General features: G+C 37.3%; 1 protein-coding gene across 1 annotated transcript; it reads right to left on the bottom strand.

Moving 5' to 3' along the window:
• Nucleotides 1-12,250: 12,250 nt before the first annotated feature.
• On the bottom strand, nt 12,251-15,190 carry LOC131431181 (zinc finger protein SNAI2-like). Its single transcript, XM_058596744.1, has 2 exons — nt 14,675-15,190; nt 12,251-14,553 (listed from the first exon to the last, which is right to left on the bottom strand). Exons 1-2 carry the CDS (start codon nt 14,757-14,759, stop codon nt 13,187-13,189), a joined length of 1,452 nt encoding a protein of 483 aa, XP_058452727.1. The 5' UTR covers nt 14,760-15,190; the 3' UTR covers nt 12,251-13,186.
• Nucleotides 15,191-15,220: the final 30 nt, after the last annotated feature.

Below are 15,220 nucleotides of genomic sequence, written 5' to 3'. Positions count from 1 at the left end.
AACTTCGGCTGTTCCGGCCCACTAAGTTAGGTTTCGAAAGTATTTGAAATTGAGGGTCAAAAACTGCAAAAAGGATCTATCTTACTTTTCTCCGAGATGGCTAAACCGATTTCCACAAACTTATAGATTCAAAGGAAAAGTCTTACGGTTTTATATAAAATCCCTGAATTCTTTGTGAATAATACCTCTCGTTCTGTAACTATAGAGTGATTTGGTTCGTATTCGTACAAACTTTCCTGTTTCTTTTCAATGAACAGTTTTTCAAACTTCTCAGTAATATTCATGATGGTATGAGTAATATGATAAAGGCATCATTGCACCACTAAGTGAATTAAAAATGGTTTCTAAAAATGGTTTTTGAATATAATTTGAGCGAAATACGACGCTCTTATCTTATGAGTTGTTATTACAAGATTTTTTCATCAGTCATATTATTTATGGTAAAAATTAAGCCGAATCACTAATTCTTGGCATACATTTTATAAGAGATATCTATCAGCTAAACAACTCCCTTCAAAGTCAATGTAATTTTCGTTTCCGCATTGAAACATTTCATAAATTTCATTTCAAAAATCCTCCGCTTATGTTCAAAGTTGCATGGAAAAAATAATCAGAATTTTACTTCTGTTGAAACTGATGGGGCAGCTGTAAGGGTTACGCTTCAAATAGAGGTGGTTTTTCATGTTGTTGGGATGACCACGATTCACTCAGTTCAAGCACAGATGCCACCGTCCATCGTGCAGAACTGATTAAGGATTTCCAACACGGCACACAACACCATACCGTTGATAGCAAATGCAGTAGTACGTAACTCAAAACCTTCCGAGGCTTGATCGCGAAAGGGGCCGTCCAACTCGCTGCTAGGTCACGTTCATAGGTTCTGTCTTAGGTTAGGTGATCGGCTCAAATTCCAGAGCGCATACATCATAACACCCGGTACCACCCGGACAGAACCGGACAGGTTGCATCACGCAACAGTAGTAAACTCATCCAGCCAGTGTCCCACCAGAAATGGGTCCATAACTCATCCGGCCGAAGACACTCTACATCATCAGCATCTCTCGAGCCTTTGCCTGGGCCCTGCCTTGCACGACGGGGCGATGCGATTAATTTTAGTCATATTTTCGAGCCACCTCGGTTTATGGATTCCATAGAGAGATGCGAAGGACAGCAAACGCGGCCACACCATCGAGATAGAAAACACTTGAGAGTGTTAATGAAATGCTCCCAGCAAACGAAGGCAGTGGCTACTTCGCTACACACTTGATGCTGCCATAAAGTGCCATAAATTCATAAAGCAGAGCGCCGCGCTACGCTGGACCAAACCAAACCCGGCCACGGACAAAACGAAACCCAGTCTTTTCCGAAGAAATGCTAAAAAAGTAAGTGTAAATGAGCAATAGAAATAAAAGCGCTCCGGCTCAGTTCTCTTCAAACGCGAACTTCTCGAGCTTTTGATTCATCAACTTGGTCCGGTCGCGGCAGGGCGCGACAGGCCTTTGAAAATTTAGCGCTCGCCCCAGCCCACATCAGCATCATCAGCAGCAGCATCACAAACAAAACACATGTTCGGACAATGGGTCTTACGCGTGGTACAACTAATAACAAGCACTCTTGGGACCGCTGAGGAAGGCACTCGACAGCTTAAAAGGAGAGTACTTGGCCGGGGCTTCATTTCGGAGAAAACCGCCTCACCTTACGCCAGTCAGCCAGTATCCAGCATCCAGACAGTGCTTGGATGCGGTGTACTTTGGACCAACCGCCCGATCCCGAACCGGACCGATGCGATGCAACGGTGGTGGCATCGCGTAGCCAGTGCCGCCGCCTGTACTCGCGACGTTCCGAGCAGGTTTCTGGACGGTAGCTTTCTAAATGCTACCGTGCTCGAACCGATCACCACCGACGGGAAGGGGATGATGGAACCGGATTAGTTTTCAGGGCTGGTTGGTGGGGGTGGGGGTAAGAAACAAAGATTGATGGTGTAATCTTGGCCACTTCTGAGGCAGCCTCGTGAGAAGTGGGCCCACCAGGCTAGCCGCGAGATAAAGAGCACGGTTGCGCGTACGTGAGCGAGTTCAAGAATCTGCACAGAATGTGTACAATAGATGGATTTTGCAAACGATATCGTACTTGGAAGTTTTCTAGGATCGCGAAGCTGTGCACGAGCGAAGACATTAAATGATTTAGACGTAATCGAACCGAAAACATTCATTTACACGTCAATCGGCTTGCATTGCTAGCTGGACATTTCGGGCGCACGTGTCAAAAATCGTCGGTATAAACTGATATACAAAGCATTATCATATTAAAAGATGGAATCAAATACAATTGTGTCGAACCAAAATCAATTTTGTTCATGGTTGTTGAACAACTGGCAGAAAAACTAGAGGTTTTCCCCAAAGTACGTACACATTTCCGGACCAAATTATCGGATTTACCACAAATCGAGAACGAGAAAAAGAATCCCAACCAAACCTAGGTAGAATCCACTTGTCGTCGTGTTTCCCCCTGGGCACCATAAATCACTTGCTGTCGGAAATGTCCGGAACGACAAGTGCAGAAAAACCCAAAGCGTCTGCCTGCGCCTGCCCCATCCCTTCCAGCAAGGAAGGTGGGCAACAGAAAATTTGACTTGCTAATCCTGATGGGTATTCACACCAAATAATTGCTTTCGACGGAAATTCCATTGTCCTGCATCTGATTACTGTTTACAGTAGAAATAAGCACTGCCGATGGGAAATTTGCCACGGGAATCCTGTGCTACCTGGGCGAAGGCAGGACCCTGTGCCCTAGAAGGACATGGCAATGCAAGGCCCGTCGGTACGCTATGATGGGGAAATTCGACGGGTAAATCCAGTGTTGTGCTGCCGGAAACAATTTGAATACGGAGCACCGATTTCAACAGCTTGGCTCATGAATAGCTCCGATTGAGTTTTATCGATTCACCTCAGTCGCAATACAGTTACGATTCGCGTTTCGCGAAATCTAAATTCCATTTGGTTCTAATATCTTTGGCAATCGCGATGATCGGTGGAATACAATTTCCATCCGTTCCGAATTGACAAAACGGCCATCGCAGGTACCCGGGGATATTTTTTTAGGTCAACAGATGGTGTTTGGAAATGAATATTCGTACGTGGATACCGGCTAAAAAGAGCAAATCATGTGACGCCGTTGACGGAATTAAACAACCGACCGTATCCGAATTGTAAATGTTCAAAGTTGAGCTGGAAGCAAGTTTTCGATCGGATTGGATAAGACGGTTGCTATCCGACGGATATTATTCTTGTTTGACTGAGTAAAGAGAAAATCTAATCAGGAAAAAATTGCTGACGTTTTCGTAATACTTGGTAGAAACACGTGAAGATTGTACAATTTAATGCCTAAAACAAAATAAGTCGTTCAAACAATTTAATTATGTAAACTACATTGAACATCAATTTCAGAACAATATGCTGTTCAAATTATCAACAGGATTATTTATAAGGATCAATGTTTAATTCGGTTTGCCCACACTCCTTAACGCCTTATGTTTGTTGAAACAAAATTTACAACTTAAAATTATTTTTGAGTAATCACTTCCGGAATTTAGAGCAACGGTTCGAGACATTTAAGAATTATAGCACTCGGTATAAGAAGTATTCTTACCTTCGAGGAGTGTCTGTTTTAAATTTCAAAACCCTTTTTGAATCCACCAATTAGCTTAATTATACCTGTTTGATATAAAAACGATGATTTTTTTCAATCTCATGTGATACGTACAGACACGATTCATCTACAATTTGCTTGACTGTTCAACCTAGTGATTGAACCACTGAATAAATGATTAAAATTGAAGCTGTTTATGAATGAAAACCATCCATCGGTAGCAGATGTTGAAAATAATTTGACAACGCTGTTCAGAAAAGACCTTTTTCCAAAGAACTGTCTCTCTATAGGTTTCAATTCCGATGCAGAAGTTCTAAAATGGTTGCAGAAATTTTTTGAAGCACATACGCATATTAATAAATGACCTGAGGACAAACAATAATTTCTGTCGGCACGAAAAAGTTTCAAATAATCTATAGATAAATTGTCAGATAACATAACATTACGTATTTTTGTTTATTTGCAGCAGTGTTATGTCTTAGAATATGAAAAGATTACAAATATAACTGAAGCGTAAATTCATGAGGAGAGCATATAGAAAGACTTTTGAACCGAGGCCATTCGACGAACTGAGCAAATATCTGTGTGTGTATGTATGTATGTCTGTATGAATGTGACATATAATGTCAATCGATTTTCTCAGAGATGGCTGAACCGATTTTCACAAACTTAGATTCAAATGAAAGGTCGCAATTGAATTTCATCCCGATCCGAATTACAAGGCAATATGTGCAAACCTATTAGAAAATACGCACTCAAAAGGTCTTTGAATTCTTTAGAAAGTCTCCGAAAAGTTGATCCAGATCGAACATTCGGTTCCGGTATTACAGCACGATAAGTGAAAAAATTTCAATTTCATGAGAATTTTTTCAAAATTGGTGGCTGGCGAGGTGCAAATTTTTATAAAATTTACTGTTGAATTCATCTAGTTGGCAGAACTGAAATCACCGGTAATAGTGAAGAAAAGTTTCAAAAATGGAACTCATGGATTAAACCTATTTTCTCAAATCATGATTCAAATTGAAGCTCTCTGTGTCTCAATAAATACTGTACAATTTCATCCAGATCCGTCTTTCGATTCCGAAATTATAGGGCAATGAGTATCGAAACATTCAAACTGTCATACAAAATAATGCAAAATCGGTACGCATCGGTACAGAAGAAGAAAACGCAACCGCCTAGCACACAGCGTGCTTTTTTCAATTGCGTATAGCGTGCAGGGTTGCCACATTGCCTGTATTAACTTGACATTACTGTTTACAAATAGAAAGGGCTATGGTAGTTTATACCCAAAGAATGTTTAATTCGGGTTTGTAAAAAAAAGAATCTTAACAGGATCTTCTAGTAATGTTTTTGAAAATATAAGTAATACGAGAAAGGCATCATTACACCACTAGGTGTATTAAAAAAGGTTTACATTCCTTTTGTGAAATTTGCACTTTCTGTTTGAACATTTGTTCACGTGTGATTTGTTCATTTTTGAAATTTTTAACTTCAACTAATACAGGGCCCGCCATCTAACTTTATTTCGAACCAGCGGTTATTTCGACATTGGTAACCTTGATGTCACTTCTGATTTGACAGAAACTTAGTTTTATCCTTCCGCTGAACAAAAATGATTATGTATACGCTTGAGGAACGCGTGAAAATAGTGCAGTTTTATTTTGAAGAAGACGTCGATTTTGGCCAAACAATCATCTTCTCGGATGAGGCACATTTTCATCTCGGCGGGTGTGTTAATAAGCAAAATTGTCGCATCTGGGGGACGGAAAACTCGCACGTTATCATGGAGAAGCCGATGCATCCTCAGAGAGTGACGGTTTGGTGCGGATTTTGGTCTGACGGCATCATTTGACCATTTTTCTTCGAAAATGAGGCAGGAGCCGCCGCCACGGTCAATGGCGAGTGCTACCGCGCCATTATTAGCGATTGGTTCCTCCCGTTACTTGAAGAGGAAGACTTGGACACCATTTGGTTCCAACAAGACGGCGCTCCGTGCCACACATCCAACGCTACGATCGATCTTCTGCGCACAGTCTTCGAAGATCGAATTATCAGTCGAAATTACCGGAAGGATTGTATTTTAATATGAAAAAATAAATTTTGATATCGGATGAACCGTTTGTGTTTTATTGCATGTTAAAAAAAAGTTACATGGCGGAACCTGTACTTTTAATGCCTTCGAACAACAAAATAGTTATTAGCACAACTCGAATTGCATATAACGAATAGTTTAAATCAAACTATTTTGAATCATTTCAATATATCATCTAAACTTCATATCGAAATCTTGCCAATATTGTTGATATAAACAACGATATGATATTTTTACTAAACTGTTTGAAAAATTTCCTTTCTTTTACAAATATTATACCTTTAGTATAAAACAAATACAATAAATCAATACAAACTGGGTCGTAAACTAAACAATGATGTTCAAAATTTTCAACCGAATTCTTACTTCAGCATACGCTAGCTTTGGAATATTATTCTAAGAACGACCAAATTTGGCATTCAAGAATACATTTGGGTAATTTTTTTTAAACATTACTTTCATGTTTGCTATACTCAATGTGTAGTCGGGCTTAGTCCGTGCATAGGCTTTTACAAAGAAAAACGTGCTTAATCCACCTAGCAGTGAGATGATACCCTTTTTTTATCAATCCGCATGTGTTTTTGTCATGAATATTCTTCGGTGTTTTAGTTTTCATGACATAATTTTAGTGACCGCCGTTTTAAGCGGCTATTTAAGATTTCAATCACCCATTACCCTGTAATTTCAATATGACGAAAAAATTGCAATAATTTTGAGTCGAACTTTAAAGCTTTTCGATTGTCATCTTCTATATCGAATTGAATTTTAAAAATTCATCATCCTGTTATTCACGAATCGGACTTTATGGGTACCTTCCGAATCGAAAACTGAATACCACTAAAACTAAAATAAGTTTATTTGGTTATCGACTATCCAAATCTACAAATCCGATACCCCTGATAAATTTATGTGAAATGGACATTTTTATACTAATCACCCTGTATCCCAGAAACCGGAAGTTAGATCTGACTGAAAAGCAAGATGTTTTATAGCATCTTAAAACTTTTCATTTAAATCTTAGATCGGTTCAGCCATCTACGAGAAAAATGAGTTACACAATTTTAATTTCGTTTCACATATCATCCTGTAGTTCCGGAACCAGAGGTTGGAACCTAACATAATTCAATAACCTTGTTTGGGAGCATATGACTTTTCATATGAATGTGAGTTTATAGAAAACGGTTGAGTCATCTCAGAAAAAAATTGAGTGAAATTATTTGTCACACACGAATTTGCTAATCTCGACGAACTGATTCAAATGGTATATGGGTCTTATGTTCTTCCAGCATTTATTGCTGTAAGTAGTTTAAAACAATATAATTATGGAATTGCTTTCAACTCGAAAGCTACTAGCTTCTAATGAAATAAATTCCACAAGTAACGTATACTCCGACCATTATCTATGTTCATAGGAGAAGAGTTATTTCTCGTGATTTGGTTCATTCTGATCGTAAAATCACAAGTTATTATCATGACTTCATGAGAAGAAAAAATGATAGTTTTCATGAATTCTCAACCGTAACAACGGGTACGGCTTTCTTTTTACTTTTTTTAAGCAGGCTTCAGAAGATGGTAGTATGTCCGCCTTTTCATTTTTCTTCTTCTTTTGAGAGAGTGTTTAAGTTGTAAATGGCATCAAATGCAATTCTTTTATGTATAAAAACAGGTAAGTCATCGCTTTGAATTTAAAGATATGTGCAAAATTCGAAAACTCCAGGTTTTTTTTCAAATTGTGCGATTTCAACAATCCTAGGCTCGATTGAAAGTTACTATTCAGTTGTGAATCATGTTCGAAGATCAAAATGCTGTACTTTCGGTTCCGTTTGTCTATCGATATAAGTGACGTACTGTAAAAATCTCATGTTTTATTCGCTAAATATCTTCGGAAAGCGACTAATGATCAGGTTCAAATAAATTATTACTGATTATTTTGCTTTCACATCAATGTTGCCGAATATGCGACTCAAGCACTGAAGTACGCTTTTGTGAACTACCCGAATCAATCGGAATAAATTTGTATCAAAAAATTTAAATAAAGCTGCCACCTAAACCAATTTGTACTGAAAGCATGCAATCTGGGAATATGGAAATCAATCCGGAAGAGTATGAAGTTTTTCGCAGAGGCGAGTGGAGCTCTTATTAACTCTTCATTCATTAAGGTTATCAAAAAAGTAAGTACTATGAATATATAAATCATTCACAATAATTACAATCAATTTTAGAGGCATCACATGGTCCACATGGGACATAACGACTTCACTCTACTCTATAGGTTTTCTTAAGTTTTGACAATTATAATAAATCGAACATATGGATCGATATACAAACAAAGCTAATTGTACAGAGTTAGTTCAGTGCTAATCGGTTAGTTGCAAAATTAACTAAACTAAAACCTAAAACCCTAAATTTTTGCTGCTTTCACCGAAGAGTTGAAGACAAAACGAAAACACAAGAAACATATTTATGTGTATTTAATATAATATAATTATATGTTACCGAATATAATCTACATACTTAGAAAACATTTACATCTTTATAGATGTATGTATGTATGTATGTATGTATGTATGTGTGAAGCCACCATCAGTTCAAGGCATTACCAGTGGATGCAGGTAGACTTACAGTAGATCCGAATTTGATTATCAGATAACTTTCATATTACTGCTGTTAAGAAGGCCAAAATGGGCGCCTTCCAGCAATAACATCCGGCCATATAATAAAAGAATTCGCTGTACCAGCTTAAACCTGCCTGATGGTTTGTTTGTTAGAAGGGTGCGTCTTACTCATTTCAGACCTTCTGGGGAAAACACACAGCTTTCCCCTGTGAATCGGGTTGACATTTCACTCCTTCATCCAGTCATTCACTTGTAAGATACCCTGATGCACTCCCATCCCTCTTCCCTTACAATATACTTGAGCATAGTATTATATATAATGTAACATAATACACTTTAATATAATTTCCGGCAGTATAATACAATAAAATACAATATAGTATAAAACGGTGCAAAATCGTATGGTACAGTGTATTATAGTCTACTATAATATTTAATGATGAATATAATAGTATCATAATGTTATGTGACATAATATAGTAAAATATACCATAATATATTATAATATAGTTTGTTCACTATACGACACTGAATATAATAAAATATTATTATGCATAAAATATAAAAATGTAATACATCACAATGCAATATAATACACTTTTAATTGTGTATTAAAAAAATACCTTACAATACTATATAAAACAATACCAAACATTGTCCCATAATGTAGTATAATATAGTACAATGTGATATAATATAATACCACAAAATATGACGTAATATAATATGATACAATTTAATAATATATGTGTAAAGTGAAATGTTTAGTATGGAAATGTAAATTTAGCTGATAATGATAAAGATTATAATAATGGTAACAATAGTAATAATAATAATAATAATCATAAAAATAATAATAATAATAATAATAATAATAATAATAATAATAATAATAATAGTAATAATAATAATAATACTTAAATACTACAAAATAATATAATATAACATAATATAGTATAATATATTTTAATTTAATATAATATAATACAATGTCATACAATATAATATATTATAAATCAATATATAAAATAACAGTTAATGTAGAGTGTCAGTTATGCTCTTCTATCTTCGCAATACTGCAGGAAGTAAAATATTTCTCTTCTAATAACAATAATAATATCCACAGCTATAAAAATAATATATGTTATTATTATTGATGACAAATTAATAATACTAACAATAAATATAATAATGAAAATAATAATAAAAAACAACATAATATAGTACAATGAATTATATAATAAATAATAGAATGAATAAAATGATATGTTGCGATATGCTATGATATTATATTACTTCAATTTATATGTCATTTCTCATCCTCTCATTCTGCCATCAACGCATTCCATCGACCAATTGTCACCACAGATATACGTGTAGGCATAAAACAGGAACCAGTGAGGACCAAGCTCACCTTGTGACGACCTTGATATTTAGTTAAAATTTACTTTAAAAATGATAACTTATAAGGAAAACAAATATATATTTTGCGCAGAGGAACGTAGTACTACTCATAATAAACCCTATAATATAATATAATATAATATAATATAATATAATACAACATAATGCAAAACAATATAACATAATATAATAGAATACAATATAATATAATATATATAATATAATACCATATAATATGATATAATGCAATGCAGTATAATACCATACAACATAGTATATAATAACATAAAATAGTGTAAGACGATAATATGTGAAATAATATGCTATGATACAATATAACAGTTAATGTCGCAGTGTAAGTTACGCTCTTCTAATAATAATAATAATAATAATAATAATAATAATAATAATAATAATAGTAATAATAATAATAATAATAATAATAATAATAATAATAATAATAATAATAATACATGATGTAATAAACAACAGAATTATATGTTGTAATATACTATGATAAACACTGCACTTTAGGATGGGCTTCAACCTACATGCCATTTCGCACCCTCTCATTCTGCTACTAACGCAGAAGGCGATAGCACCCAGTCGACGCCGTTCTATTGACCAAATGTCATCATAGACGCTCGGGGAGGCATGAGATAGGGACTTGTGAGGACTTAGTTATCTCACCATTTGACGACCACATTTACATCTTTATAGATGCACATTAAAGGAGTGTCGCGATTTACTTAAGTTCACAATTCAAGACATGTAAAGATATAGTCAAGTCAACTTCGCAGTTCATTTAGCTGAAGCTTACATCGATACAGACGCAAAATTTTCTTTTATAATTTAATAGATGTAACATTGTGCCATCAACGAAGAAATTACGGCATACTTGAATTTACGTTAAGCGTAAATTTAATTTTTTCTAAGAGTGTAGAATAAAAAGTATTTTTTTGATCATTTATAGTTCATTGATTCATCAGTTGCCGGGATTGTTGTCAACCTGAACATTTCCTAAATGTTCTGTAAAAGATAACAACACAAAAAGCGTATTAATTGGCTCATGGCAATTATGGTTTGATAAAATATATAAAATTCAAGACTGATATTGTTTTCGCTTGATGCCAAACTTAACCCAGTTTCCACCCTAACTGCTGTCAAACCGTTTGTTTGAAGCCAGCTTCGAATCTAGCTTCAACGTAATTGAACTGAAAAAAGAGTCAGTTTAGAATCTGATTTTTATACTGGGTTTGCTCATAATCCCGTTGCTAAGTGCGAACCCAATTCAATTTCGTGAAAAGTGTTTGTTTAATGAAACTACCCTGAGTAAGTTTCAGTTTTCTCAAGCAAACACGACATGAGTTTACCATATGTTATTTAAAATATTCTGTATTCGACAAATTTTATATAACCAGAATAATTATCAATTAGGGGTTAATCTTAGGGTACATAGCCGTTATAGTTTTGTTAAGTTTCGTCTTCGACTCGTTAGTGCAACTTCACGTTTAAAATGAACTGTTAAGCAGTGACGAATCAAAGGCGAAATATAAAGTACATATAATAATTATTATTATCTAAGCCCCAGAGACAATTTTCTAATATTCATTTGCTTCCACCTGTTTCAAGCAGTAATCCTATAATCTGGCAAAACCAAACGATCATGCTCTCTCTGAAGTTCTACTAAAGATATAGGTCACCTACACTGGTTCGAAAAATCGGTGCAGATCGGTGAACGAAAAAGAAGCAAATCACCTTAAGTAATATGATTCCTCTTCTGTCGACTTTACTGTCGAGGCATTATTCGCCTTTGCAGGACTTACAAAAAAGAGGAAGCACGGGCTGCGATCAAATAACCTGTACACCTGAGCCATAAACTTCCAACTATTTACCTTCCTGCCAACAAAAAAAATCTACACTTCAATGAACGATTCAACAAAAAATAAACGTCCTAAGAAAGGAAGCCAGAAGAAAACGTACAACAAAAAAAATATGAGGAATTTCCTCAGGGCACTGAACGCAAGTGCAATCATAAAGGCGGCTGTAACCTCCGATGCAAATCACCCACAATGGCAAATCACTTGTTGTCCTCCTGGGTATGCTACGGAATGAAAAGGAAGGAAATCCTGTGCAATTCAAGCCAATCCCGACGATCCGTACGGCCCAGGGAAGTGGCGAAGCCCGAAGAAAGAAAGGAAACGGAAGGAAGGAAGTTTACCCTTGTGCGAAAGAATTGTAGGTGCAAAGCTTAACTAACGAAGACAACCGAAACAAGGCGGAGACCGAAACTACGAGGCGAACTGCAACCGAACCAGTGCCAAGACAATGGGAAGGGATGAGGAATTGATGTGCGCAGTGTGCAATGAAAAGAACAGGAAATTTAATTTTTCGTATGAAAATTGATTGTTTTATTTTTTTTATTTTGTTTTTTTTTTCTTTTTCTCGTTTTAGATACAAATTTCTTATTGTATAAAAAATCTTAATCACTAAACAATGAAAACAAAATATATTACGTTTCTTCTTATTGGGCGACAGTGTTTAAAAATACATGAAATGTACAATTGGTAGTGGCTGATTTTGTATATACCAATAGAGAGCCTAGTTTCTTTACTTCGTATATAAAAAAAATGTTTCCTAACTCTAGTTCGTCATGTATTTGTTTTACACAGAACAGTAAATGGCTGTCTGAAATGCATCAGTTTCCGGTGGTTTGCCACCAAACGTTCATCGAAATTTTCTAAAGGCACATTATTCACTTGAATGGCTTTCAACTTGCAGGAATTTCATACAACTGAGATCCTTTTTGAAATAATTCTGATTGTCACTTACACGAAATACTACCTTAAATCATACTAGCTTGTAGGAGAATGAAATCAAAAAAAAAATAATAAAAGAATTAAACTAACTGACTAGCTTAGCAACTTTCTTCAAAGTTTAATTTGAATGTTCCCCGAAGGTCCCGCAGAACCGATGGGAAACCGACCAGCAGCAACTCGAAACTGTTTCTTCCGATTAAAAGAAAATAAATAACTTACGAAAACTAAAAACAAACATTCGTGGCGGCAATTTTTGAACCACTCGAGAGAGAAAAAAAAGCCACGAACTTATTTTTTTGGTAATTTTCTGGAAACTAAAAAACTTGCTGAAATAGATTTAACTTATCTCGTTGAATAAATAAACTATTTACAAACGAACTCTAACTCTTCACTTTGAAGAACATTATTATGCACAGGTTTTTTTGTTTCTGTAGTCGAAATTTTCCCTTCGCATCGGAAAAAGGAAAAACTTCAGACGGTCGCGGTGGCAATGAGTTTCAGTCTTTTGCGGTGAACTATGTGTGTGCGTGTGTGTTTGTATGATTGGCGACAGAAAAGGCACTTCCGTTGTTTCGCGTTTCCATTGGCAACGCGGCAACTTGGATCTAGTAGACGGCGATGTTGCTATGGGACAACACCGTTGGGATGTACTTTTCTTCGTGATGGGATGGTGAGCTCGGGCTGGACTGTGATCCTGGCATTTGAATTCCCGGACATCCGGTTTCGTTGTGTTTCGTTAGCAGCGGCAACCGCGAGAAAGATTTGGTGCAGGTTGGACACTTGAATCGTTTGACATCCTCGTGGGTTTGCTGGTGAGCCCGAAGGTTCGACCGATCGGCAAAGGCCCGCGAACAGAGCTTGCAAACGAACGGTTTCTCGCCGGTGTGGGTACGAATGTGACCCTGCAACAGCCACGGCCGGGAGAATGCCTTATCACATAGGTTGCACTTGCACGGAAGTGTGTGGGTTCGGATGTGCATCTTCAGAGCACCGAGGGTTTTGTACGGTTTGTTGCACTCCTTGCAAACGAAGATCTTCTGGGCTTGGTTTCCTTCGGCAGCTGGACAGTGGAACTGCTGATGCTTCGATAACCCGGAATAGGTCGAGTATGATTTGCCACAGTCCGGACACTGGTAGCGTGGTGCTCCGGATCCGTTTGGTTTGTCACTAGATTTTTCACTTTTCACTTTCAGGATGTTTGAACTGGAGGTGGATTTCTCGGTGAGGATCGACTGCGATGAGTTGGTGTTGTTGTTTTCCTCACAGTCATCCGATGGGCTCGATCGGGCCGGCGAAAGTGACCGGTTCGAGGAAAGGTAAGAGTTGAACGAGGTGTGGCTTGAGGCAGGCGATAGCGATGGATGTTCTACAGGCATCATGAGCTGATGATGATGGCTGAGACTGTATGGCATGTAGCGATGCTGGCGGGCGTAGGATTCGGATTTGATGACGTTGTTGTTCTGATTCAACCGCAACTCCGTGGCCGGATATGCCGGAACCATGGTGGGAGGTGAGATCGATTCCTGGCGGGTGTAGTGTCCCGGATGTGGTGGCGAAACGGAACTGTCCCGCTGAGCGTATGGCGATAGTGGTTCCGAGCGAGGTGGCGAGATGTGATGGTACAGATTGTACAGATCGGCTGGGTATGGCATTGCATACGAGAAGTGTGGATAACCGGAGTACACATTCGGAGCGGATTTGTAGAAATTGTGCAGTGGCTCAGCCGGTGAACTTGGGGAACGGGGGGCAGGATAGTAGATCGATGGGTGTGATCCATAGATCGGCGTAGGAACGGAGATGGGAGATTTGATTTCCGATGGATCGGGAGAAGACGATGGCGGTGGTGTTGGCAAGGTTTCCTCTGCTTTGATCACAACAGTTACCGGAGACTCTGATCGAGCTTTCTTTTTCTTCATCGACAGATCCTCCGGTTTGGTGCTGAGGTTTTCTGGTTCCATATCGGATTCGGAATCTATAATAAGAAGAAAACAAGGAAAAAAACGTTAATCACTATTTCCACCGTTAAAAATTCGAAGTCAACAGAAAACAATTTTCAGCTCTAACAATTCCAGAATAAAATCTTAGATATTTACCATTTTTCACTTCCTCGTCAATAAAGACTGGTCGCTTCTTGAGCGGACAATGGCTGTAGTTCTTCTGCATGATCGATGTTGGCATAATTCACTGTGTCCTTCACGATAAAGTCTAAACTGCACAACTGCAAACTCGATGCACTTAGTGTTTTTTTTTTTAATAGTTTCACTTAATCCTTGTTAGGTATTCCACATAGGTGATTGTCCTGTTTTTTTTTTTGCTTTGCTTTCACTACGTTACGATTGATCACTAATCAATTCATCCTTTTTTTTGTTTATTTGTTTCGACTGATCTTCGGCTTTCTCGTGCTACTCCTACGATGCTTTTACCACGAACGTAAACGATCGACTGAAATCCTGCACTTGGCGTAAACGCACACGAGCGGGTCCACAATACACCCCGAGAACGAAAATCTCCACCAAAACGAAACGAACGAAAATGGAATTGAAATTAAAATGAAAAAACTCGAAACGAAAGCGCGTTTCTACGTTTCTACTGTTCTTGTCTGTACGGCGTGTGAGCCTTGAATGATGTTCGGTTCCTCT

This window comes from Malaya genurostris, chromosome 2, assembly GCF_030247185.1.
Source record: "Malaya genurostris strain Urasoe2022 chromosome 2, Malgen_1.1, whole genome shotgun sequence".
Taxonomy (NCBI): Eukaryota; Metazoa; Arthropoda; class Insecta; order Diptera; family Culicidae; genus Malaya; species Malaya genurostris.
The sequence above is the reverse complement of the archived record's forward strand: the minus strand, read 5'-3'. Positions and strand labels throughout refer to the sequence as shown.

What these genes read in the sequence shown, in the direction of transcription:
- LOC131431181 (XM_058596744.1), bottom strand. Translation starts at nt 14,759, where the DNA reads ATGCCAACATCGATCATGCAGAAGAACTACAGCCATTGTCCGCTCAAG. An exon ending in TGACGAGGAAGTGAAAAATG is followed by an intron (nt 14,554 to 14,674) that starts GTAAATATCTAA and finishes TTCTTATTATAG; the next exon opens with ATTCCGAATCCGATATGGAA.